We start from the raw sequence: 25,371 nt of genomic DNA, 5'->3' as shown, positions 1-25,371 counted from the left end.
CCTGCGCACGCACACAACTGTGCGCACGTCAGCTCCACGCCATCCCGCCGCTCCGTGCCAAGGCGCACGCAGCCCTCACGCGTGTCCGCACACGCCCGTGGGCACACGCGTCCGCCGCGGGGACTGAGGGGCCCATAAAGGTCTACGCGCGGCTCGGGAAAGGGAAGTGGACCGGGGCCGGGCTGGGCCAGGCGGGGCGGGGCCGGGCCGGGTCGGGGCGGTGTCCCGGGAGGGCCCAAGGGGCGGAGCTCGCCGGGCCGGGCGCGCTGGTTAGGGGCGGGTCTGCGCCGCCGCCGTCCGCGCCGCCCCGCCCTCGGCCCAGCCACTCACTCCGTTCCTCACGCTGCAGCCCCCGCCGTAGCTGCCGCGGAGCCCACTGCCACCGCTTCTGAGGTAAGCGCGGCGGAGAGGGGCCCGGGTTCTGCTTGCGCCTCCGGCCGCCGGCCGGGCCCCTGGAGAGTTGAAGGGAGGAGATGGGGCGGGGAGCGGACGAGGGCTAGGGGCCTAGGGCCGGGTCGGGGCTGGGAACCGGAGCGGCCCGCGCGGGCCTGGCAGGTCAGCGGCAGGCAGAGCAGGCCGCGCGGGGCGGGCGGGTGGCGAGCGGATCTGGGCCGGGGAGCAGGAGGCCGGACATCCGGAGGCGCCTGCAGCTGGGGACAAGAGCGCGGGGACCTGCGGGCGGAAGGGCACGGGCCGCCGCGTGGAGGCCGGGCCGGCTGCAGGTCTAGGTGACCTTCCCCGGAGGCGCCCTCTGGCCCTCGATCCCGCCAGCGTGGGTCGGGCAGGGACCCGCCCGCCACTTTATGCTCGCGGGGCCAGGCTCACGGACCTGCGCGGGCCATGCTGTCGCCGCAGGCATGAGCTCATGTGACGACCGTGGCCCAGCGCCCCCAGCCCTGCACGCCCAGGCCAGTCCACGCCCGCAGAAGCTGGCTCCCCCAGCACTGTCCGCGAGTGCCAGCGCCTTCCAGGCGGAACGGGAGGCTAACAGTCGACTTAGGCCGCAAGAGCTGGAGCTGGGGCCGAGGCCGGGGTTGGGCCCTGGGCAGGAGGTTAGGCCTTGGAAAATGAGGTACCGTCGGGAGTGATGTGGCCCCCTTGGCCATAGGAGGGATTCCTTCCTGGTTCGGTTACTCATTCATTCACCAAATGCAGTGGTGCATTCTCGAAACTGGTTCCTAGACCTTTGGATATGAGGCCCGCAGCCCTAGTTACTTGTCCAAGGTCACACAGCTGGGATGATACCAAGCCTCAGTTTTTTTTCATCTGTAGAATGGGAGCAATTATATCTTGGGTTTTTGGGAAGAATCAAATGAGGTGATTAACTTAAGACGTTCAGAACAATGCCTGACAGGGAGAAGGCTTCAGTAGAAATGCTGACACTTACCCTTGAGGCTTTTTGGAAGGATCTAGACCATCCCTTGAAGACTACTCCACATGGTATTCTGGAAAGGGTTCAATAAAGGTAGCCCCTGTTATTTTAGATATTATTATTAAGCATTTATGTGCCAGACATTGAGTAACTTTCAGGATAATTCATGAAAAAGATTTAAGTTTACAGACAGAGAAGGTCAGGCTGGAGCAGGAAGTTGAAGTGGGTGCAGACCTGGGCTAAGCCTAGGCCTTTCCTCCCGGACCAGCCTCCCTTCTGCAGAGGAGATACGGAAATGAGCTCCTCCTTTGCCTAATATGCTGTTGGCAAGGCCAGGACAGACGACCCAGGGCCTGCCTTCTTTCCATCCCAGCTTTGGAATGAGTTCCTGCGGGGTCATGCTTAAGCCCTATGCAGCTTTGTTTTTCAGTGCCTGGGCTGTTGCCACCTGGCACACAGTAGGTGCTTAAGAAGGGTCTGTTGGGGTGCATGTATTTGCTTTTTATTCAAGAGTTTACTCACTCTTATTGACATAAGGATAGTTTTTGCCATTCCAGTATGTGGCTTATAGTAAATGCTCATTAAGTAATTGTGGGATTGTTGAATGGCCACATGTAATGGCCAGCAGCCATATATAATCCATAGTCCCTTAATCCTGGACATCCTTTTTGAGGGACACATGTCTCATTTCCAGAGAACAGGCTTGCCTTGCAGATAGTCACAAGTAATTAAAGAGCTGCAACGGTGCGTACAGCCCTCTTGCTGGTCCACCAGGCCCTAATTTGAAATAACTGCTTTAAACATGTTATCCTCATTCTGTGACTTTCCAAGTCCTTTGGGAAACTTGTTGAACTGCTGTTTCAGGGCTCATAGGGGAGGGTGACATGGGTGAATGGGATTCTCCTGAAGACCTGGGGCCTGGTGCCTGTTCCCTCTCTGATGGTGAGTGGGTCAGTGGCTTCTAGTGCAGTTGTTTTGAATAAAGTGCTTGACACTGGGGATGAGGGGTGGGTGCTGCTTTCAGTTGCTTAGTTTATTTCTGCTGTTCTATAGGCAGGGGCTATTTGTAGACAGAGGGCCTTAGGGGAACCAGTATAGTAAGTTGCCTATGGGCCTCTGGTCCCATTGGACCCCAGGCAGATATGGATAACCACCTCCAAGCTGGTGGTTGTGGGGGACATTCACCCCCTCTTTACTGGTAAGATGCTCCCAAAGTCCACTTTGCCCCAGATGAGATTTCTCAAGGTGTGATGTTTTTGGTGGTAGTGAGAGAGAGGCACGTGTGGCTGAGAGCCAGCCCAAGCCTGCAGTTAGCCCCTTAAGCTGCTCTGGGTAGCTTTGGGCTCCCTTCTGGTCGCTACTGAAGAGAGGTGATCAGGGGGCTCCTCAGCTGGACCTGGGCACAAAGGTCTGTTTCACTGCTTGCTCTCAGAGGGGTCAGGGTGACTGGGAGTCATAGCCCTTCACCCAGAGCTGTGCTGGAAAGAGCCCTGCAGGGCAGACTCAGCTCATACAACTCAGCTCTGACGTGAGCCACAGGGTCTAGTACAGGTCAAGTTACTTTCTTGTCCCTCAGTTTCTCCACTATAGGAATGTGACCATCATCATCACAGCCATTCTTTATTGTGGGCCTGCTTAGCACCCTCTTGGGGACTTGACATACCTTGTGTGATGTTGAATCCACCATCCTACAAGCTTTGGGAGAGAGGTACTATTGTTTCCATTTCTCGGGTCAGGAGGCTTGAGCACAGAGAGGTGAAATAACCACCCCAAGGTTACAGCTCAGGAGGTGGGGAGTGGAGGTGGGGTTCAGGGCCTGGCCTGGCTACCTCCAGTGCTGATGCTTTCACACTGCAGTTACCGCTGCAAAGGGCCACTGCAAGGAGCTTATAGATGTGAGCGTCCTTTGAAAAGTAGAATTTGCTTTTCAGAGGAGAAGTGTTATTCTTTTACACTGATCAGAGTGACAGTGTGCATGGTTGGGTGTAGGCTAGCTGTCAGTGGACAGTGGTTAGTGAAGTCACTCTGTTTGTTGCAAGGACAGTGGCACAGGATGTTTATCAGAAGAAGGGTCAATTTTCTCTGGATGAGGTGGGAGGCATTCTTCTAGGACCTGGCTGGACAATATTCAGCTAAACAATACCTCATTATAGTTGGGAAGGCTCTGGACCCGGTGGTTCCAGGTGACCTTTTGGCAACCTGCACAACAGCTGTAATTTTAATAAGAAGTGTATAAAGTGAAAACCTGTAATAAATACTGTCTGTGCTTGTTGAATGTTTACTGGGTCCCAGCCACTGTACTGTCTTTATGCTAACAGTCTAGTTCAGTCCTCACAATGATGCTGAGTCAGGTACTCTCTCTTTGTATTGGAGTGGAAGAAAAATGAGGTGCAAATAGGTTGTGACTTGCTCAAGATCAAATAACGAGAGAGTGGTGGAGTAGGGTTGGAACTCAGGTCTGCTTGACTTCAGAGTCTTCCTGCTCAGGCACTGTCAGTTTTACCCCAACTAGGTCAAGCCAAGCAGTGAGGCTCCAGGGAACTTGAGGTGCCTAAGGCCAGGCAGAAAAGCCTTAGGTGTGCCTGGGACTCAGGCCGTGGCATGCTGCCTGCCAGCCTAGGTCTTCTCCTCTGGATGGGTGGGTGTGTGGGCAGGGTATCCCCAAGTCAGCCACATTCTCTTGAGGCTTGTAGAAGGCTGTGCCGGTGGTGGCCCAGTTCCCAGGGTGTTTTAAAATAGAAGCATCACCTGGAAAGCCAGGCTGCCCTGTGTGAGACGCTCATGGAAGGGGGGAGGGAGGACAGCTGCACCGGGAATGCAGACCTACCAGAGCAGGGGTATTGGCTTTGCCAGCATTCTGGAGACCCAACCAGGGGCTGTTCCCCTGGGCTGCCTCTTCCTGGTGAGGAAGTGTGGGGTGGGGGTGTGTAGGGAGGTTCTTGATGGTGTTGACCTCACATACTGGCTTTCAGAAAGCTCTCGCCTCCTACTGGGAAAGTTGTCTTTCGTGGTCCCCAGAGTTAGGAAGAGTTGCTTTTGCTCTAATCCCTGGCTGGCCTGATGCTTCTCTAATAGGCTGGCCCATTTCTGCCCTGACAGACTGCCTAGAATGATGTTAGAAATAGAGCCAAATGCTTTCCTACAATTCTCCCTTCCTAAGGGGAACCCAGGATGGTGATAGTGATGGTGATGGCGATGATTTTGTGGGTTGGGGTCCTTGAAGGAATCAGATACACACTCACATGGGGTAGTCAAAGAAAGCATAGTGAAGGGATCATTTGCGAAGGTGTGGGCAGAGTGTGGGGGAACTGACAAGGGTTGGGTCCTGGGGTCCATTGGCAGTAGCTCTAGCCTTGGGTAGAGGAAAGTCATCACTGCCCATCCGAGGCCCAGGAGGGCGGGAGCCTGGGGGACGAATGCCGCAACTTCACTCTCCCCTCTTCTGCTCGTGCCTCCTATTGGCTGAGCCCAACCCATAGCCCATTGACAACAGTCCATAATGATCTGCTCTAGGGGCATAGAGCAGGATGGAGGAGGAAGGTGGATCTGGAGGGGCAAGCAAAGAATATCCATAATGATGGGTTGTAGTTACACTACCATTTATTGAGTGCTCACTGTGTGCCAGATATTTCTACATACTCTATCTGTGTACCTCACTTAATCCTTGCAACAATGGCAGTAGAAAAGGCACTGTCATTAGCCCCATGTTACAGATGAGCAAAATGAGATCCTGGAATTCTAAGTGGCTTGTCCAAAGTCACACAGCTAGTAAAGGCTGGCATTGGCTAGAACCTCTGCCAGGCTTGCAGCCCCTTCCTTAGTCACTGTGCCCTGCTGCCGGGGCGTTCGGATGGGCAGAGAAATGCCATGGCAGGGTGGCTCTTGATGTTGAGGTCCTAGCCCTGTTATCCCTTTGCCCTTGAAAATGTTGTCTCTCAACCCATTGGGTGTTACGTGTGTTCAGAAGACTTTTCCTCAGCTGTTCCTGACTGAGCCCTGGGGCCCCATGGCCACCCTGCTCTCTGTATCAACCATTGTAGTGGTTATTATCTCTCTGGGGGCACCAAGGCTCCCCTGCCTGGATCGTTTTGAGGGAGCTTCTGCAGAGAAAAGAGCATACTTCAAGGTGGGGATTCTGGTGGGCGCTTGGTGCAGGGAGCCAGCCCACTTGTCTCAGTGGCATCTGAGGGCTGCTCTGCCTGTGAGTTAGGCAATTGAAAGGCTGAGAGGGAGGAAAGGAGGCTTTTGAACAAGTGATTCAAGCTATTCTCATGCATACTGAAGTTATGCCTTCTGGGCAGGGTGGCCAAAGCCACTGATGTCACCTAGGGGTAGAATGTACTCCCCACAGGCGTTATCTTTTAACCCTACCACCTCAGTGTGGTTTGAATCTGTCCTTGGAACCAGTATAGACACCTTCTAGATAACTTTTCCTTCTGGCACCTCTGCTGCAGCAGCCTTTTGGAACATGACTTGTGGCATTGTGAATGCAGTGGGGCTCAATTTCAGTTATGTTTTAAAATTTTCTGTTCTTAAAAAAGAAAATTATCAAATGCATAGGCAACTTAAATGATTAACTAGAATCAAAAAAGGAAAATCCTGTTTTGACTTTACTCCTTCTCTAAACCTCCTTTCCTTTCCAGAAGCAGCTCCAAGGCAGCCACAGTTTTCCGAGTAGCTCGTATCCTTTCCTTGCACTTGCTTTTCCATCCATTACACAAATGCGTGGACATATAAAGATGCGTCTGTGAAAAGGTTTTCCTCCAGTTACATGGAATTACACATTTTCTGTGACTTTTTTTTTTTTCATTGAACTATATCACAGGTAGCTTTCCATGCCACCATATAGAAATCCATCAGTCTTTTTGATTGCCACACAGTACTCTTTAGTTTGCAAGTAACTTAGTTTTTATGTATTCGTTTCCCTATTGATGGACATTTAGGTTGCTCCTGGGTTTTGTGTTATGGATAACCCTACAGTGAGCATCCTTGTGTATGCATCTTTGGGTGTCTTGGGTATCATTGTGGGTGGGTTCCTAACAGTAGAATTGCCACTAGAGTTAATACGTGTCCACTTAGGCACTGCCCAGCAGTGGGCTTCTCAGGGGCTGTACTGTACATAGTACTGCTGCTTGGAGTGAATGGGAGCAACTGTTCCACACCAGCAGTAGGTATTCTCATTTACATTTTTGTGAATCTGTTGGTTGAGTGAGCTTCCCAAACACGGATGTGTCAGTCTCTCTAATGTAACTCCCTAAGGCCCCTAGAATAAAGTCCATATTTGGCTTGGAGGTCAGAAGTGGCCATGCTGGCTTCTGAAGACGCTAGGTCTCCTCAACGTGAGTTCAGCTCTCCTAAGGCCAATGTGGGGGTGAGGCATGTTAATTGTGGGTCTTTCCCACATCCCTGGTGCTGCTGCCGCTTGGCTTCGGTGTAGAGGGAGCTCCTGCCTACTGGTTACATTGTTATTTACTTAGTCCCTATTGTCAGATACTGTTTCTTTTTTTCCCTACTCTAAAAATACTTTGATGCTCACTGCGAATTTACTCATTAAACAAACATGTATATTGAATACCTACTATGTGCCAGTGTTACGGCAATGACAGGCCAGTCAAGAAACAAGCACCACTCGGAGGGTTGGAGTACCCAGATGTATTATGCTGGCGGGCTCAGAGGGGCTTCTGCTCCGAAGCTCTGAGCACCTCCAAGACGTGTGCATGAGGTTTTATAGGGTAAGGTACAAGCTTGGGGTATTCGGCCAATAGGCATGGAACAGCTTTAGCACAAAAATGGAGGCGGGGAGGCAGCAAATCAACATTCCAAAGCCAGATATGTATCTTTGAAAACCCAGCTGGCTGGCAAAAAATCAGGAACAGCAAACCAACACTAATTAACTTAGATTTACAAGTTAGTCCAGCAGAATTCAGATCAGTATTCCGATACTTAGATTTGTGAGTTATCTTGTTAGACCAGCCCAGCCTCTCCTTCACATTCTTAGACTTGTGAGTTATCTTAGTTAGACCAGCCTGGCTTTTCCTTCACACCAGGCCTTGGCATCTTTGTACACATAGTCTTGCCCATATTTTGGCTAAATTTATACATGACAGGCTCTGGGATGCTTTGAATTCAAGGGTGTGATTGGGGGATGGGTGTGCGTTTGTAGTAGTGGGGCACCAGGAACAGAGCAGCTGTTGCTGTCGTGCAGCTGATGAGTCAAGGAGGATAGTCTCCCCAAGATGGAGATTATGTAAGTTTTACGCAGACTGTGCTGGGCGATATACTATCTTTCCCCTCTGAGCTTCCAGTATGGGCTGGATTTTCATTCCTCAGCTGGAGAGGAGCTTGCATAATCTGTTCAAGGTCAGCCAGGGAATGGCTGGGTAGGTAGGCTGGCAGGCAGTAGAGGGGAAGCAGCAATTCCTTTTCTCGTGTGACTTGCTGGTCCTTCTCAAAGTCATCAGTGACTGTAGCAGGTCTGCTCAGCCTGACCCTGCCTATTCTTTACTTCCCACTTATCCTTGGGAGCCATGCACCCAAGATCTGCCTTGAAGCCATTACCTAGGTGGAGGCCTGGGGTCCCACCTTCTCCAGGCATCCTTCTGATTTCCAGGGCGGGCTGCTTGCCCATGTCAGAATACCCCACTTCATGCTCAGCCTCTAGAAGGTGGGCTGCTGCTGCTTTTTTTTTTTTTCTTCCTTCTTTTTGAGGTAACATTGGTTTATAATATTCTATAAGTTTCATGTATCCAACCTTATATTTCTACTTCTGTGTCCCCTACAGCGTGCTCACCACCAAAAATTTAGTTTCCACCCATCACCATACAGCTGATCCCTTTACCAGTTCATTCCCCTACCCCAAACCGATATTCCACATACGAGTGAAATCATAGGGTGTTTGTATTCTCTGTCTGACTTATTTCATTTAGCATAATACCCTCAAGGTCGTTCATTGATTGCAGTTAGGTTGCTTCCATTTCTTGGCTATTGTAAATAATACTGCAGTGAGCATGGGGGTGCGAGTGTTTTTGTGAATTAGTGCTTTTCATATTCTTTGAATACCCAGAAGTGGAATTGCTGGATCATATGGTAATTCTGTTCTTAATTTATTGAGGAATCTCTGTACTGTTTTTGTAGTGGCTGCGCCAGTTACATTCTCACCAGCGGTGCATGAGTGTTCTCTTTTCTGAAGGCACTTAGGGTGGATGCTGCAGAGACAGATGGGGAGCAATTTGGAGCTGATCTGGGAGAGGGGAAGGCTAAGGCCAGGGTTCAGCCTCCAAGTAAGTGCAGGCAGGATGTTAAGTGAGAATACAGGATGCTGAATTCTCTTCCCTCTAGTGCTGGCCTGAGAAAACATGAATGGACATCATTATTTCTACTATAAAATTGTTTTTGAAATGAGTGCTGAGAACTGTGTTGGATGCTGTTTGCAGTTGTAAGAAAGTCAAGCTTCTCAGAGAGGCAGAGCTGCCTCAGTCCTGTCAGACAAGTGGGGCAGGAGACAGAAGGTGGGGAATGAGGAAGACTACATGAGAAGCAGAGGGGAAACTATAACCACACAGTCACTGGGGGCCTTTGGCGAAGGGGGAGTCAGCCTCTTGCCTGCCTCGGTGGGTGTTACCTCAGGTCCGGGAGTGGATTTGCCTCCACTCAGCCAGTGGTTCCTGTGCATCTTCCCTGCCAGGTGCTGTGCTGGGGCTGCGAGGAGAGCCTGGCCTTGTGTGAGCTCCCCCTGCCATCCCACCTCTCTTGTCCTTGGCTGGTAATCTTCTTACTGGCCACTTTAGGGTGATGTTTGCTGTGGGTGGAGTGTTTTTTTGACAGGTGGCTTTGCATTTTGATTTTGGGGATTAGGGATAAGAGGGCATTTGGGGAACATTAAATGATGCGTGTTCTGCCTTTTTTCCTGAGGGATGGACCAGTCCAGATGTGAAAGCAGTGTGTGTCTGCTGAGGCGGGTCCTGGAGCCTGGGGAGGATATTTGGGAGGGCTCTGGCTCCTGAGGTGCCGGAAGTCTTAGCTGACCCAGAGATGTTGCCACTGGACTGCTCCAACCTGGCTGGGGCTGAGTTTGTGGCCCAGCTGGGAGGGGGGCAGCCCTGAAGAGGGGTTGGTGGTCCACTGATACTCTGATGGGGGTGGAGAATCTTCTCGGCCCTCTGCACGTTTCTTTGGGGCTGTATTATACCAGCCTTCGATCCAGGGTTGTTTCATTGCTTCTCCTGGGAGGGGCCAGCCCCATCTGTGGCGGGGGCATCTGCCTAAGGTGGGGGTATTTCTGGAGGACCTGGTAGATTGTGTCCTGGTCTGTCCCTGGGGTGAGTGTGCCTATGGGGTTCATTTTTGGTGGAAGGGGAGCAAGTTGGGAGAGGGGAGTCCCCAGACTTGAAAGAGCCAGTGGGAGCAGCCTAGTGGGTCTTCCCCATGTTCTTTGTGCCCTGATCCTCATGTGGACTGAGTTGCCCATGGTTCCAGCCTGATCATGTGTGAGACATAACAGCAACAAAAATAGGATAGCGTAGACAGCTTATTGGGTTGCTCCTCTCTGCCCTGATACAAAAGGGAGTTGGGACAGAATTAGCAAAACCCCTGAAAAACGTGAAATAGGACCTGGACCACAGTTTTATAATTTAAAATTGTGGAAGTTTATTTATTTATCTATTTATTACATTATACTCTTTGGTTCTGTGGGCTCCCTGCAGTGTCTTTGAAGGTGAGGCTTTGGTCAGGAATGCAGCTTCCAATTGTGATATTGTTCCCCTGGGATCACTTGGACCACTTTTAGTGGGTTCCCACATACCAGGAACATGCCATATGGGTGTTCATTTGTGTAAGTACATATATATGTGACTTTGGTTGGGGTAGATGCAAATTAAGTTCGGTAATTTAGGTATACTGTATTTAAAATGGCTGGAACCATCCTTGGTAAGTTAGTTGAATTTCTGGCCCATTGAGGCTAACAATTTGGGAGCTTGAGAAGATGCAGAAGATGGTGCTTTATCACGTTCCCCTCTCCTCCTGGATGGAGCACAGAGTGTGTGCTGTCCAGATTGGGAGTTTAATTCTGTGTACATGAGGTGTCAGTGCAGAGCCTCTCAGAGATGCAGTGTGGTCATCAGGGCAAGGACTATTTGAAGTACTTGCCTCCCTTGAACACTGTGGTATTTAATAAATACTTGTTGACTGACTTAATGATATGCACCAATCCCAAGTAGTACTCCGATATTTTTAAAAATACAGTTACTTTGGAGCTCAATAAATGTTTGTTTGAATTAAATTGGGGGGGGGGTCATTGCATTTCCTTCCATATGAAGAGTTGCCTAGTTAGGTTTTACTGTTTTCTCTGTGAGGAATGTGATGATGCTCTAAAAGTGGATTCCCATAAAATGCAAAAGTTTTGTGAAGGGTTGGGTCCATTCTGACACATAGTAGGTACTCCATAAATATATATATATATGTATTTTTGGTGGGGGGAGGTAATTAGGTTTATTTATTTATTTATTCTTGGAGGAGGCACTGGGGATTGAACCCAGGACCTTGTGCATGCTAAGCACCACTGAGCTGTACCTTCCCCTTTACTCCATAAATATTTGTTGCATGAATGAAGTCACAGCTGTATGGAAAATAGGTTGCCATGAAAAGCTCTGATTTCTGTTCAGTGTATTTAATGTCCTAGCAGTTGATATTTTGTAAGAAGATACGTTTTATTGGCAAGAGTCCTGCAATTCAGTAAAGTAGCTGGCTTATGGTAATGTGTCTTTGACAATTAATTCATTCAGCAAACATTGACTGACTCCTGCCATATTCTGGGCCTGTGCTCAGTCTTGGGGATGCCTAGTAGAAGAGCTCCGAAGTCAGGCTGATCTGCTGTCAATAAAAACTTACTGGGTGTTTAAAACTCTAGCTACGAAAAGAAGCGGGAGATAGCACAGGCTTTCCTATCCACACCCGGGGAAATAAGGTACCTGGAACTCAGTGCTGACGATATTTGTAGGTGGAAAACTAATATCTATAATTACCAGTGTGTTTACTTTGGTGGTTCTTTTATTGTAGCAGAAGATGGCTGTGCCTCCCACATACGCTGATCTTGGCAAATCTGCCAGGGACGTCTTCACCAAGGGCTATGGTGAGTGTTGCATGGAGCGGCCTTTCACCTCAGAGACTGAGCTGGCATGTTTGGGATTTCACCCATCACAGTTTGAGAGACCTGTGTCAGTCAGCTCTCAGAACTTTCATGTCAGGGGAAAAAGATAAGCCTTCTCTGCCTGGTAGAGCAGTTTTGGTTGTGCACCCAGAATGGGTAGGTTTGCGAATTGCTGCAGACAAGTGGACATTCTTGTTTCCTGTCTCAGGCGGGGGCAGGTCTCTGGATGCTGCAGTGGAGTGCGATTTCTAAATTTAGCTCCTCCTTAGGCATGTGCCCACACTGTCATGCCTTTTTTTCTCTGACTCCACTTGGAACGCAGGTGGGGCCTGTGCCTGTTCCGTCTGCCACTGTTCCATGGCAACCAGGCTCCGCACACACAGGCAGGCAGCAGTGGAGACAGGTGCCCTCCGCACTCATGGCATTTTTAAACAGACTAAGGGAGGCGGAGATGCTGCTCTCAAGTTAGCTATTTAACCTGTTAACTGTTACCATCTTCTCTCTTTAGGATTTGGCTTAATAAAGCTTGATTTGAAAACAAAATCTGAGAATGGACTGGTAAGTTGTCTGGCCCACATGGAACATGAATACTTATTACAGATCAATGAATAACTGCCATCTGGGTAGCAGAGTCAAACAGAGGGGCTTTTCTGATTGTGGCAGTTTGTGGCTCTCACATTCATTGCATCCTCTGTGGGATGGGTGGTCCAGGGGAACCATGCCACTGGGTCCCCAGTTCAGCAGCTCATAATACTCGTGAGAATATGGGACAGATCTTAGCTTTGTTTTTCTTTATATTTCTTATTTCAGAATTGACCAGTGTTCCATACCATGTGATTATTTTAAAAAAACAAAACAAACAAACAAACAAAAAAAACTTTAGTAGTTCCTGTTAGATTGTGCCTGTGGTAATTGTTGAAAGGAGGAAGTTTTGGCTTGAATTACTGTAATGCTAGCTTTATCTTAAAGCTTTTTCTCTGTCTGAGGCTGGAGGTAGGACAGAAGGATGATTGCCTTCCTGTCCAGTCTAAAGAGTTACAGGGAGGAAGGAAGCTGTCTTCTAATAAGAATTCCCTGTAGGATTCCCTTAATTAGCAGACTCCATCTGTACTTGAAATATCTAGTTGAATTATAGAATGAGCTTTACCTCCACACAGTCAGGGTCTCACCTCTTGCATAAAGGAAAGTAGAGTCCGCTCAGGGGTGGAGTGATGCAGAATGAAGTGCTGGCATGCAGGCTGTGACTCTCTTTCTTCTTTAAAGGAATTTACAAGCTCAGGTTCAGCCAACACGGAGACCACCAAAGTGACAGGCAGTCTGGAAACCAAGTACAGATGGACCGAATATGGTCTGACGTTTACGGAGAAATGGAACACTGACAACACACTAGGCACGGAAATTACTGTGGAAGATCAGGTAATGGTTGCCTGTGAAGAGATGCAGTTTTATTAATTGACATTTGCTGACCTGCCTTGTGACTCAACCTATTGGCGAATTTCTTTACTGTTCAGCTTGCACGTGGACTGAAGCTGACCTTTGATTCATCCTTCTCACCAAACACTGGGTAAGAATTTCATCTGTGTTCTCCACGGGGACATTTAGCAGTGTTATTATAGAATAAGACTCCGTGCTGTCTGTCACTGTTCTCCTGGCCTCAGCTGTGGAGGCTGCAGGATTTCTGGTCCAGTAAAGCTCCATTCCACGTGAGTGAGGCATGTGACCATGGATGTAGGGCAACGGGCAGCGTTTGGAAGCAGAGGCTAAGGGTCATTGTTGCCAGCCCCGTATTCCAGGCTTAGAGGGCCCTTTCACCAGCTTCTTACTTAGAGACACTGAGGGCGTGTGGGCTTAACTGCAGGGTGGGTCCTGAGGCTGCACTTCCCTGCTCCAGGCCCTCCAGCCACAGATTACACTGGCTGGTTATTGGCCACGTCAGGGTGTGTCAGGGTGCTTGTTGGTCTGCCTCAGCTCCAGGTGCTTTTCAGAGGGGCTGGAAGGAGTCATTCTCCTCTAGAGTGCACTCTTGGCTTTTTCCACTCAGAACAATGGGTCTCATAAACCTGGGAAAGGTTGTTTTGCACGCTGATGAAGGGCATACATTGAGTTCCATTTCTTAGTTTTTCAGTTTTTAAAAATTGTGGTAAAATACACAAAATTTACCATCTCAGCCATCTTTAAGTGTATGGTTCAGCAGCATTTAAAAATTCATTTTTGCCATTGCATATTTTCCTCTCTCTCCTTCCATTTTCCTCTTCCAACAGATGTTTATTAGAGGGAGGATCTACTGAGCATACCCTGTGCAGGGTGACCACAAGGGACTGGGCACACAGGGCTCCTGCCTCTGGAGGTTATAGTCTTTTTATAACTTGGTTATGGTTGATCTGAAGACCATTGGCCAGGAGCTGAATTTTCCCTTGTTCTAATCACTGCTGTAGTTTCTCCCACTTCCTGCGTCTCCACTCTCCATCAGGCACCCTGCTGTGATGGGAGAGGTTATCCAGAAACCCTCTGATAGGACGAGGACTGGAAGGAGTGCCCACATGCTTGAGTTTGCTGCCTAGGACTTTGCCTGCTGCCCTGAGGTGGCACACTTTGGAATTTGTAAAGGGATTTCCCATTGCCTTTGGGAGGTTTGCAGAGAAGTTTCCAGGTCTTGGAGTAATATACATATGAAAAAAGTTTTTTTTTTTTAACTTTAATTAGCTTTTTATTTTATACTTAACATATACAAAAATGTTGCACAAATAGTGTGTAGAATTCTTTTATATCCTTTACCCAGCTTCTCCTAATGTTAACATCTTTTATAACTATAATATAATAATGAGAACCAGGAAATTTATGTTGATATCATATAGTTAACTCATCTGTTCTTCTCCTGATACCTTATTTCTGGTCCATGACTAAGTTCAGGACACTACATTGTATTTAGTTGTCAAGTCTGCTTTGTCTCTTCTAATCTGGGGTATAGTCTTTCTGTATCTTTCATGACTTTGACACTTTTAAAGATGCTTGGGCAATTATTTTGTAGACTCCTTCAATTTGGATTTGTCTGATGTTTCCCAGTGGTTATGCATTTTTGACAACCATAGACATGATGTGTTGTGTCCATCCTGGTGCCTGACATCATGAGGTATATGTCAATGTACCTCATTATTGGTGACATTACTTTGATTACTTAAAGTGGTGTTTGCTAGATTTCTCTGTAAAGCGACTTTTTTCCCATTTGTAAGTAACAAGCATTTTTGGGGACATGCTTTAAGACCATACAAATATTCTTTCTTATACTTTGACTCACAAATATTAGCATCCATTGGTGATTTTTGCAAACAGCTGTGTTTGGTGAATGGTGAGTTTTCTATTCCCGTCATTCCTTCTACATTTATTAATTTGGATTTTACTGTTAAGGAAGATTTGAGTTCTTCCTTCTCCACTTTCTGTTTATTTGATCAGTTATTTTTATCGATATGGATTCTTGAACACTTATTTTATTCTATGGATTATAATCCATTACTGTAATTTATTTTGTTATTCATATTGTCCCAGATAAGGCTATTGGGAGTGCCTTCAAGTTGACATCCTGTGTGGTTTTGACAAGCCCCTGTCATTTTTTTTGAGCACTTCAGAAAGTGTACTTGTTCTTCCCCAGCCCTGCTATCAGCCATTTCTCCAAGGAGCCTTGGTTCCTTTTATTGAAGAATGGTGTTTAGAAAGCAAGACTATGGGCACAAGAAGTACTCATTGCTACTGGGTGTTTGAGGAAAGTTTTGATAACTTGATGGAGATTGGAATTGAAAACTGCCTTTCCAAAGTGACAGAAGGGTACAGCTTGGGAAAATATCCTTGCTTCCGTAAGGAGCTAAGCATACATCGCTTTTGGATGAAGCTGCAGACAGACCTTGCCTGGGGACCAGCACCCACACTGACTACCTACCACAGATAAAGCCAGCTTGTTAACCACAGATCAGAGTCATGCCTTTCTCAGGTGCTTGTCAAATTAGCTTCACTGTTTAAATAGCTTTAAAAAGATCCCAATAATATCTGAAAGAGGAAAAGCTCCAAAGGTGTGGAATGCTGCCTTAGGGCACAAGCCTGGAAATTGTGTCACTGCCCAAACAGTGCCCATTCTCTAGGGCTCTCCTGACCAGAATCCAGTGAGGCAGTGTATGGAGGTGCTGTGTAGCTGTGCGGTGTGGCTGTTGCACACCACTGGTCAGAGGCCCTGCCACAGGTGTCACACTTTGTGTGGACAACCACGTTTTACCCAGTGGTTACTAGATGCCTGATTTGTACATATATTGGTCTCCCCTGCTTTCTAAATGTCAGCCTCTGAGCAGCTGTCTTTTCATCAGTCACCTCACCCTGCTTGGTGCCGGTTAGGTACTTGGTCATAATTGAGGCTTCTTCTCCTAAAGAGCAGACAGACCAAAACAGGTTTATTTTAAGTTTTTCTTATTGAGAGATAATTTATTTGGTTGTCACTCCTTTTTTTCAAAGCTTGCAAAAATGCACAGAAGCAACTTGAATAAAAGGTGCAAGTTTCATGGTCACTGGGGAAGGGTGTTGACTTTATTTTCACCTATGACCTCTGAAATTCTTGTGTCTCATTGAAAACTTGGAGTGTTTAATCTTTAAATTTTTTATTATGGAAAATTTCAAACATTCAAAAGAATGCAGAAAATTACATTATACTCTCATCATGTTCCCATCACCCAGCTTTAATAATTAACCCATGGCCAATCATGTTTTATTTATACATCCATAATCAGTCCCTCCCACACTCAGAGTATTTTTAAGTAAATAACAGATATCACGTAATTTTATCTGTAAATATTTTAATATGTATCTTTAAATAAGATTCCTTTAAAAAAACATAAGCACAATATCATTACATTGTAAAAAATTAATCATAATTCCATAATATTGTCAAGTCTAGTCTCCAAATGTATGTGATTTCATGAAAGTTATTTACAAATCAAAAATTGTCCATGCAAAATTGTAAAAATTGGTTTTTATGGCTTCTATAAATCTTAGTTTTTAGATTTTTCTTCTTGTCTTCCCCTTACAATTTATTTGTTAAAGCTAGATCATTTGTCCTGTAGGATTACATATAGAGTAAATGTTGCTGTTTGCGTTCTGTGGTGGGTATTTAACTTGTTCCCCTGCCCCCCGTATTTCCTGTGAATTGGTAAGTCTAAAGGCTTCATCACATTTGGATTCCACTGAAGGGGTGGTGGTGTTGCTAAAATATGGTTTCATTGAGATGCACATAGAAGGAAAGCCTGGTTTTCTCTTGGTATGTTAGTGCCATTCATGATCTGCTCATGAGGGGTTACAAATCAGTGATAATTCTACCTTTATCCTTCCTTCATTTTCTATCTGGAATATTTCAGTAAAGAGAAACTTCTCTTGCAGATACTAACCGGTATATATAAAGTAGGTAAACAACAAGTTTATACTGTGTAGCACAGGGAACTATATTCAATATTGTGTGGTAACCTATAATGAAAAAGAATATGAAAACGAATCTCTGTATGTATATGGATGCCTGAAATATGCTGTACACCAGAAGTTGATCCAACATTGTAAACTGACTATAGTTCAATTAAAAGAAAATTTATGAATAAAAAAAGAGAGACACTTCTCATCAACTCTTTGGTTATCTTGAGATATAGTTAGTACAGGAAAGGTGGGATAAATGTTTAGTTCCTTTTTTATTTACTGTTTTCAAAATAACAAATTGGTTCTCTAGTCTCTAAAGATGACTAATGTGTGTGTGTTTTGAGTGTCATTATTATCTCATAGATTTAAACATACTTAATATGTTTCAATCCTTTGCCAATATTATTCTTAATGATGTTCATGTTGTCCTGTGTTTGAAGCCCTTGGGAGCCTCTTCATCTTAGCTCTCAAGTCCTTTTGCTCCAACTTCAAAGTCTGAGAGTTTGATAGATGCTTCCAGCTCACCTTGCCCATTTCCTGCCCCAATTTGTAATCTCCAGTTTTCTGAGGCGTGCTGGTTCCTTTTAGGAGGGGGTGGTATTTAGGGCCCACAGTCTGGGTGCTGGGGATGAAGCTTTAATCTCAGTGTGAGTGAAGCTGGGGTGGACAGGGCTGTGTGGTCCTTGAGCCTTGAAGCAGATCTGGTTTCTCCTGTGGTCTCTGCTGAGAATGTAGCTTGCTGTGGGAGATGTCCACTTTGTAGCTGAATGGCACAAACAATCAGGTGACATTAGTCTAGATTTTTTTTGATATATGTGATCTTGTCTCTGATGCTGACTTGTGCTAAGAGGCATGGTAATATATATTTGCTGGTAACACGACTTACCTTCCTCTCCTGAGAAATGCTGGGTCTTGAGTAATAGGCAGTGGAGGCACTGATCAGGCCATGTACGCAAATCTGGGATCAGTGGACTAGACCTGGGGTCTTGTCTGGTCCAACAGGGCTTCCTGGTCTCCTGTGACTGCAAGGCCCCAGGTTCCACATCACTACCCAGTTCTTTGTAATATGTACTCACTGGGATCTCATGAATACTGAATTAGAAGCTGTCTAACTGTTGTAATTACTTAGAATGGATCTAGTATTTGTTTCTTTATGTACTAAGTGAGCCACAAAGTAAGAAGACGACTGTGTCCTTAAAAGCTGCTGTTTAGATGGCTGCCTTTGTGACAGATGTATCTTTTCTGCAGACTTGGAAGACAGCAAAGATGCATCTGTTTCCTAATTACATGGTGGCACTCTACCTAATGAATGCCTGTGTAGGCCACTACATTAAACAGGGGGAGGACAGTAAAAATTACTTAGCACTTATTTTTCTAGCTTTTCCTGCCTGTGTTCTTGCTTCATCATGGTGGCATTTCTGAATTATTCTGGATTCCGGTTGAAGAGAGGTTGTGTTCTTCCCATTGTGGTACAGCAGCTATTTAAGGAAGATCTGGGGCCCTGACTGCCTCCCTATCCACCTTTTCAAACTGGGATCATTTTTAAAAAATTTGCATTTCTTGGCGTGGTTGTTGCAAAGTGAGGTCACTTCTGATTTTAATACAATTTCTTTTCCTGCAGGAAAAAAAATGCTAAAATCAAGACAGGGTACAAACGGGAGCACATCAACCTGGGCTGTGACGTGGATTTTGACATCGCTGGGCCCTCCATCCGGGGTGCTCTGGTGCTGGGCTATGAGGGCTGGCTGGCTGGCTACCAGATGAACTTTGAGACCGCGAAGTCTCGAGTGACCCAGAGCAACTTTGCGGTTGGCTACAAGACCGATGAGTTCCAGCTTCACACTAATGTGTGAGTGTGTGCAGTGGAGGGGATTGTTTTTCATGATTTTTTTCTTGAGCTCAGTTTTTAATCACTGTGAAGTGAGTTTGTTGGAATCAGATGAGCCAAATGGCCTGCTAGTATTTTTCTTGTTTCTCACCTACCCCATTTCCTGAAGTGATGTAGGTTCTTTCTATTCTGTGAACAGTAAATGCTGTCACTGGTACACACAGAGAGACTGATCGGGTGTGGTAAGGGCATGATGTCAGTCCCCAGGAGTGTCCCTTCCCTGTAGCATTGTGGACATTGGAGGGCCTTTCAGTTTTAGTTAACACAGGGAGGGGGAAGGTGTAGCTCTGTCTTTCTCAGTGTATGGCCTGAGGACCAGAGTGCTGTGCTTAATGAAATATAGGCATGGGATACAAATTAAATAGAGTGTCTTCTATGCACAGCAGAGCATTTAAAAGTTTATTAACTGGACAGTATCATGAAGGGAAGAGAAAATTACAGGGTGGGTTAGAGAGAGACCCTTGTACTCCAACTTGAGAGTTGAAGTAGAGTGCTGAGTTAGATTTAAGGGAAACAAAAATTTCATCCATGAAATTCCTGTAGACGTGAGGAGCTAAAGGGTGGCAGAAGCTGAGCACAACTTTGCCGTATTTCTTTCTTTCCACTAGAGGTCACTAAAGAAGTGACTTTTTAAATTTAGAGACAAGAAACTGGTATTTGTGTCTAAACTAATAGAATTTCCATTAACAAAAACTTCTGAGGAATTTTTATAATTAATAAAAATTAATACAATACAATTAACAAAATTTGGGTTTTTTAAAACTGAAAAGTCACAGGGAAACTAGAGCTGGACAGCCCAGTGAGTTGGCACAGAGGAATTTGGTGTAGGACCGTTTTGTGTCCTGGTCATACGAGTCTGCGCATATGTTAAAATTCATAGAAATGTATACCAAAAAAGGTTAAAAAATAATGTAAATCCAAGAAAGGTAACATGCAACAAGTCAGAGGAAAAATATCACAAGCATAGAAGTGTTTTTTAATTGAGAGTTTTGGCTGACAGGGAAGGTGCTTCCTTGGCTTGGAATTGGGAACTGGTACCAGTTCTAGGAAGAATAATGGCCATGAGCTGTTTTCATTACCTGAGCTTCAAGATTTTTAGTAAATGGACATGGTTTATTTTTGGAGCTGGCGTGGAAACAGCTGACACAGCTAATTTGGGTTGCCCTGCTCTTGCAGAGGCCCAGATGTGTAACAGATGTTCTTTATGCTTCATATAGATGAATTTGAATAAGTTTGATAGAGCATAGAGTTTATGGTTTTGAGAGTTCAGTACAGGAAGGCAGTGTGGCTGGTTTTAGAATGTATTGAAAAATCTAACTTTTAAACACATTTAAGCCCAAGAAAGTTTCCCATTTGAGTTATACCACAGTCACTCAAAAAATCTATTATTTTGGACAAGCTGCTGTTTTGTAGCGTGTTCAAACTTTCTGAAGAAGTCAGGATTCCCTGTGAATCAGGTGGTGCCTGGGCTCCCTTCTTTGGAAGGAAGCACCGTGCCTGTCTGGCTGAATTTCAGGGGAAAGAAACTAAGAATTTAGAATGTATTTAATGAGCATCTACTTTAGGGAGAATGTACTAGTGAAGAGCAGAGTCTGCAATGAAACAGCAGCAGTTTGTTCTTGGATGAGTGAGTTCTAAGCTCTTTGCTGGATTCCAAAGCACATGAGCTCTGCCCTAACAGTTGCTAGTGCCGTTTCCACTGGAGAGATCCCAAATGATAAGGCAGAGCTTTGACCTTGTATTTTTATGTTAAAAATGTCAGGGAGGGGAAGAGGGTATTCCCAGAGGCTGGGGTCAGTATGCTGTGTTTCGAAGAGAGGAAGGAGTTTGGCTAGCTGTACTTCATTCCATTTTTGAAAGACATAAACATTCTGTAGCATAGCAAGTTGCACCTTTTCAAATCTCTCCAGGATGGTAGATATTGCCACATGGGCTAACAGTATGCCCAGGTGGACGGGCCTGAGTTGTAGGTTAAGCTCTTTTGTAACTGCTGCTCCTCCTCCGAGGGGCTGGGTCAGTTCTGGCTGAGCAGCACTGGCTCAGCTGCTGGTGTGAAACGTTATAGAGTTTCTTGCCATTTCTGGCTGAGTTCCCTTTTACCATTTTTATGATAGAGCATTTATAAAACTAATAACCTTAGGGGGAGGGTATAGCTCAAGTGGTAGAGCACCTGCTTGGCATGCATGAGGTCCTGGGTTCAATCCCCAGTACCTCCTCTAAGGATAAATAAATAAACCTAATTATTACCCCCCCCAAAAGGTAATAACCTTAGCAGCAGAGGAAAGAAATCACTCAGAATCCATAATCATGGTGCCCTAGTTAGTGCTTTTATTTTAAAGAACATTTTGGAAGCAAACCTCCAGTTCCACACAGCCTGAGCGGTTGGCTGAGCTGCCTGTGGATGCTCCCAGTGATGGCTCAGGTAGACTTCCCTTCCTCTGAACCTTCTGGACTCTGGTGTCTGAGCTGTTTCTATCATAATTTGGTGTCTGTCTTGTGATCAGTTTAGTCCGTTTTACAGCACCCATGTCCTTAGACTTGGGCGGCTCTGCTCAGCTCAACACACCTTCCTGGGTGCTTTGACATCTCTGCTGTGCTTGTTTGCAGAAATGATGGGACAGAGTTTGGTGGCTCCATTTATCAGAAGGTGAACAAGAAGTTGGAGACTGCTGTTAACCTCGCCTGGACAGCAGGAAACAGTAACACTCGCTTCGGAATAGCAGCCAAGTACCAGATCGATCCTGATGCCTGCTTCTCGGTGGGTACCTGCGGAATCGTGTATCTCTGAGGCCCCCCCGACCCTTAGGTTGGAATCCTTTTGGATGGATGGAGTTCCATGCTTTGGCCAGAGGTTTTTTCCGTGAAAAGTTCACAATGGGTAAAACGGTAATAGTGCTCACTCTGCGTGCCAGGCACCGTGTAGCCCATTATATTTGGATTGCTGTATTTAATTCTTACACAACCCATTTGAGAGAGGGTTCTTAAATTATTCCATCCATGTTGTCACAGATGAGGAACTGGAAGCTTAGAGTGGTTGAGTAACTTGCCCAACGGCAGGCAGGCAGTTGGCACGTGCTGGGGCCTGTGTTTGACCCAGACTGCCTTGCTGTGGAGCCTTCCCCTCTAACCAGTTTCTGCTCCATGCTGCAGACTGTAAAGGGGGTGGCCTTGAACCCTAAGGTTTTATATGTTCATTTCTCCCTCAGTTTTCATTCTCTTGCCCCGCTCCTATACTGCATATTAAGAAATTGGGGCCTGGCCTTGGGCAGTTGGCATCTTGTCTTGCAACTCTGGCATTGCTCCTGGACCCCTGGGTTGCTGCATAGTTTTTGCATTAAATCCTGTTGAGCTCATCTGTGTTGTTGCAGGCAGTGCTGGCTGCGCCCCTTTTGGGGTGGAATGAGGAAATCTCACGTTGCACGATGGTTTCTGGGCTGGCTTGTGTAATTTACAGACAGCCCATTTTAAGTCTCCTGAAATAGGGACTGAATTTGGCTTCCTTAATGTTAGGCACTTACAAAGGAAAAGAGGCCTTGTTATTTGGATGGCATGGGCAAGATGGAACAGCTAGATGGGGCACTGACTCCTGGGAGGTCTTCCTTCCCATTTTCTCCCCTGGGAAGTGCTGGGTCTGAAAACAGCATGAGAGCAGGAAAACATGCACCCTGGCAGCCCTAGCTTTTGCCAGGACTGGGTGTTTTCATGGTTTGAGCTTGCTCTGCTCCTGACCCTCCTTACTTTCCCAGAAAGGGGTCAGGGAGAGGCCCAGATTTACCTCCATCTCAGGCAGAAGAATGAGGGCAAAATTATTATTGACTCAGCTGCTTTATTGAACTTAATTATTAATCACCATTCTCTAAGTGCTGAAATTTAAATGATTGACTAAGTCATTCTTTTGCTCCAGTATAGCAGCAAGCTTTAAATTTAGGCTTGTCAGTGCCAAATTTTCTTCACATCAATAGGATTTTTGCTCATGAAGAGAAAATATGAACAATGTTCTGCCATTTAAAAAAAAAGTCACAAAAATCCCATCTGACATTTGCTCTGTATTTCCTTATTCTAACAAAAAGATCTTGAAGAAATCTTCCATACAAGAAAGACTTCTATCTCTCTGGCCATAAACGAAGGTGTTCTCACCTATTATACTTAAAAACAGACCTCCTCAGTATAAATTGAATTGATGATACATAACTTCAGGAATCAAATGTAAATAATAACTTCCTTTTAATTGAAAATTGCATTGACTCTTTGAGTTACTCTTCTGAGTCCCAGTTCCCAAATTTGATAGTTTCAAATTGAATTTACTAAATCCTGTAAACAAGATGGTCATGAAAAAAGAGAATTTGATTCTTTTTTTAAAATTATTTTTTATTCTTTTTGGTGGGGGAGGTAATTAGGTTTTTATTTATTTTAATGGAGGTACTGGGGATTGAACCCAGGACTTTGTGCATGCCAGGCATGCACTCTACCATTGAGGTATACCCTCTCAACTGGGAATTTGATTCTGAAGTCCAGAGTTGGTTGGTTAAAAAGCTCTTATTCATTTTGGAGACTGAACCGTGAAATACTTAACATTTTCACTGTCGTATCTTTTCCTTGACTAGGCTAAAGTGAACAACTCCAGCCTGATAGGTTTAGGATACACTCAGACCCTAAAGCCAGGTATGTGTTGGTTGTATGTGAAGTCAGTTCTTTGTCTTAAAAAAAAGTGGTGCTGGTTTGCTGCTTTCTGTTATTGATTATAAAATGACTAATACATTGCAAATGAGTTTATATAAAGTTTTATAGTTGAATGTAAAGGACTACAGTCATTATAAAACATTTGGAGAATAGAAGTATTAAGTAGGAGGAAAAAATGGCCAAGGCTAACAAATAGTACATTTTTGATTATTTTCTTACAACCTTTTTTCTAGTGTGTACATAATGCTTGATACCCCCTTCTAGCAGGCTCTTAAAACTAGCCCATAAATCATCCCTATTGGAGGTTTCCTCTGCACTGTTAGTTAGGCCAGTCCATGGTGTATTACAGCTACAGGAGATAATACCACCTTGGGGTTATTCTGGTCAAACAGACTTGATGGCAGATCAAGTCAATCTAGAGAAAATTGCATTTAGTCATGTGTATGCATGCGTGTGTGTTTGCATGCATGCTGTGGGTGGAAGCGTGAGACCTCGGAGTCTGATTCATGGTTGGGGTTTTATTTCACGGGGGTATTGCTGAAGAAGTTTACTGTGTGGTGCTGACTGTAGATTGATTAATTGCAGTGAGGATGGTGAAAGGATAAAGGAAAGTGGAGTCCCTGAAGTCGATTTGGGTGGGCTGTGGAATCACCATTATTGTTTCATAAGCTCATCCTAGGCTACCTGGTCATTAGTCAGATGGTGCTGAGTAACAGGGATTGAAGGGCCATGTGGTTTTGCCCTTGCTGATCACACTTGGCTGAACAGGTTCTGAATCTGGTGTGGTGTCACCAGTGTGCTTCAGCGTTCCTCTTGTGCTCACCTTTCTTCTCTTTTCTTTCCTCCATCTCTCTTCCTTTCCTCGCCCCAATTTTTCCCCTGCAGGAATCAAACTGACGCTGTCAGCTTTGCTGGATGGCAAGAATGTCAACGCTGGTGGACACAAGCTTGGTCTAGGACTGGAGTTTCAAGCATAAATGAATACTGTACAATCGTTTAATTTTAAACTATTTTGCAGCATAGCTACCTTCAGAATTTAGTGTACCTTTTAATGTTGTATGTCTGGGATGCAAGTATTGCTAAATATCATGTTAGACTCCCAGGGTAAAGATGATTCAGCTTTAGGGTGTTGCCCTTTCAAAGGTACAGAAGAAACCAATTCTAAAAAAGGTCCTTTCAGCTGTAGACTTGGGGGGAACTTGCTGGCCCCTCTAGAGATGCCAGGTTTCTTTTTACCTAGAAATGGCTGCAAGTGGAAGCTGATAATTTGTAGGCACTTTGTAAATCCATATTGAGTAAATGAATGAAATTGTGACTTCCTGAGAATTGAACCTTGGTTTCCTACCCTAATTGAGGAGAGGCTCGTTGTTTGATGGTGTGTACAAACTAATCTGAAAGGGACTTTTTTAGACAGATCTTCATGGCCTGTTTCCACCCAGTCCATCACCTCTTTTACACCAAAAGTAGTCTGCAGGATGTGGTAGCTGTTTCTTTTGTGCCATTTTGGGGTGGAGAAGGTGGATGTGATGAAGCCAATAATTCAGGACTTAATTCCCTCTCATGTTGTGGTTTTTTTGCCATTGCACCAGAGTATGAAATAGCTTCTAAGAGTTCCAGCTGCAAGCTGGGAAGAGTCTCTGTGACTGTAATCACATGGTGACAGCACTCAAAATCTAAATCAGACTTCTGTTGTATTCTTGCCACTCAGTTTATTTTTTAGCAGTTTAATGGGTACATTTTAGAGTCTTCCATTTTGTGTGGAATTAGATCTTTCCCCTCAAATGCTGTAATTAACATCACTTAAAATAAAACTTGAATAAAATATTGAAACCTTATCTTTTTTGTTGT

General features: G+C 45.5%; 1 protein-coding gene across 2 annotated transcripts; it reads left to right on the top strand.

The window, feature by feature from the left end:
- The first annotated feature begins 239 nt into the window (after positions 1 to 239).
- On the top strand, positions 240 to 25,358 carry VDAC1 (voltage dependent anion channel 1). 2 transcript variants are annotated; one of them, XM_032476736.1, is made up of 9 exons: positions 240 to 393; positions 11,426 to 11,498; positions 12,025 to 12,074; positions 12,780 to 12,932; positions 13,028 to 13,080; positions 18,577 to 18,804; positions 21,451 to 21,601; positions 23,448 to 23,505; positions 24,409 to 25,358. In XM_032476736.1, exons 2-9 carry the CDS (start codon positions 11,432 to 11,434, stop codon positions 24,498 to 24,500), a joined length of 852 nt encoding a protein of 283 aa, XP_032332627.1. In that variant the 5' UTR covers positions 240 to 393; positions 11,426 to 11,431; the 3' UTR covers positions 24,501 to 25,358. The 2 variants fall into 2 exon arrangements, with proteins under 2 accessions (XP_032332627.1, XP_032332628.1); XM_032476737.1 differs by having other exon boundaries at positions 324 to 393; positions 11,429 to 11,498.
- Positions 25,359 to 25,371: the final 13 nt, after the last annotated feature.

This window comes from Camelus ferus, chromosome 3 (assembly GCF_009834535.1).
Source record: "Camelus ferus isolate YT-003-E chromosome 3, BCGSAC_Cfer_1.0, whole genome shotgun sequence".
In the NCBI taxonomy this organism is placed as follows: Eukaryota; Metazoa; Chordata; class Mammalia; order Artiodactyla; family Camelidae; genus Camelus; species Camelus ferus.
Note: the sequence above shows the minus strand (reverse complement) of the source record. Positions and strands in the feature narration are given on the sequence as shown.

Excerpts from the sequence above, each read along its gene's own strand:
- VDAC1 (XM_032476736.1), top strand. The coding sequence starts at position 11,432 with ATGGCTGTGCCTCCCACATACGCTGATCTTGGCAAATCTGCCAGGGAC. Across the intron at positions 11,499-12,024 it reads CGTCTTCACCAAGGGCTATG|GATTTGGCTTAATAAAGCTT; the intron begins GTGAGTGTTGCA and ends TTCTCTCTTTAG. Across the intron at positions 12,075-12,779 it reads CAAAATCTGAGAATGGACTG|GAATTTACAAGCTCAGGTTC; the intron begins GTAAGTTGTCTG and ends TCTTCTTTAAAG.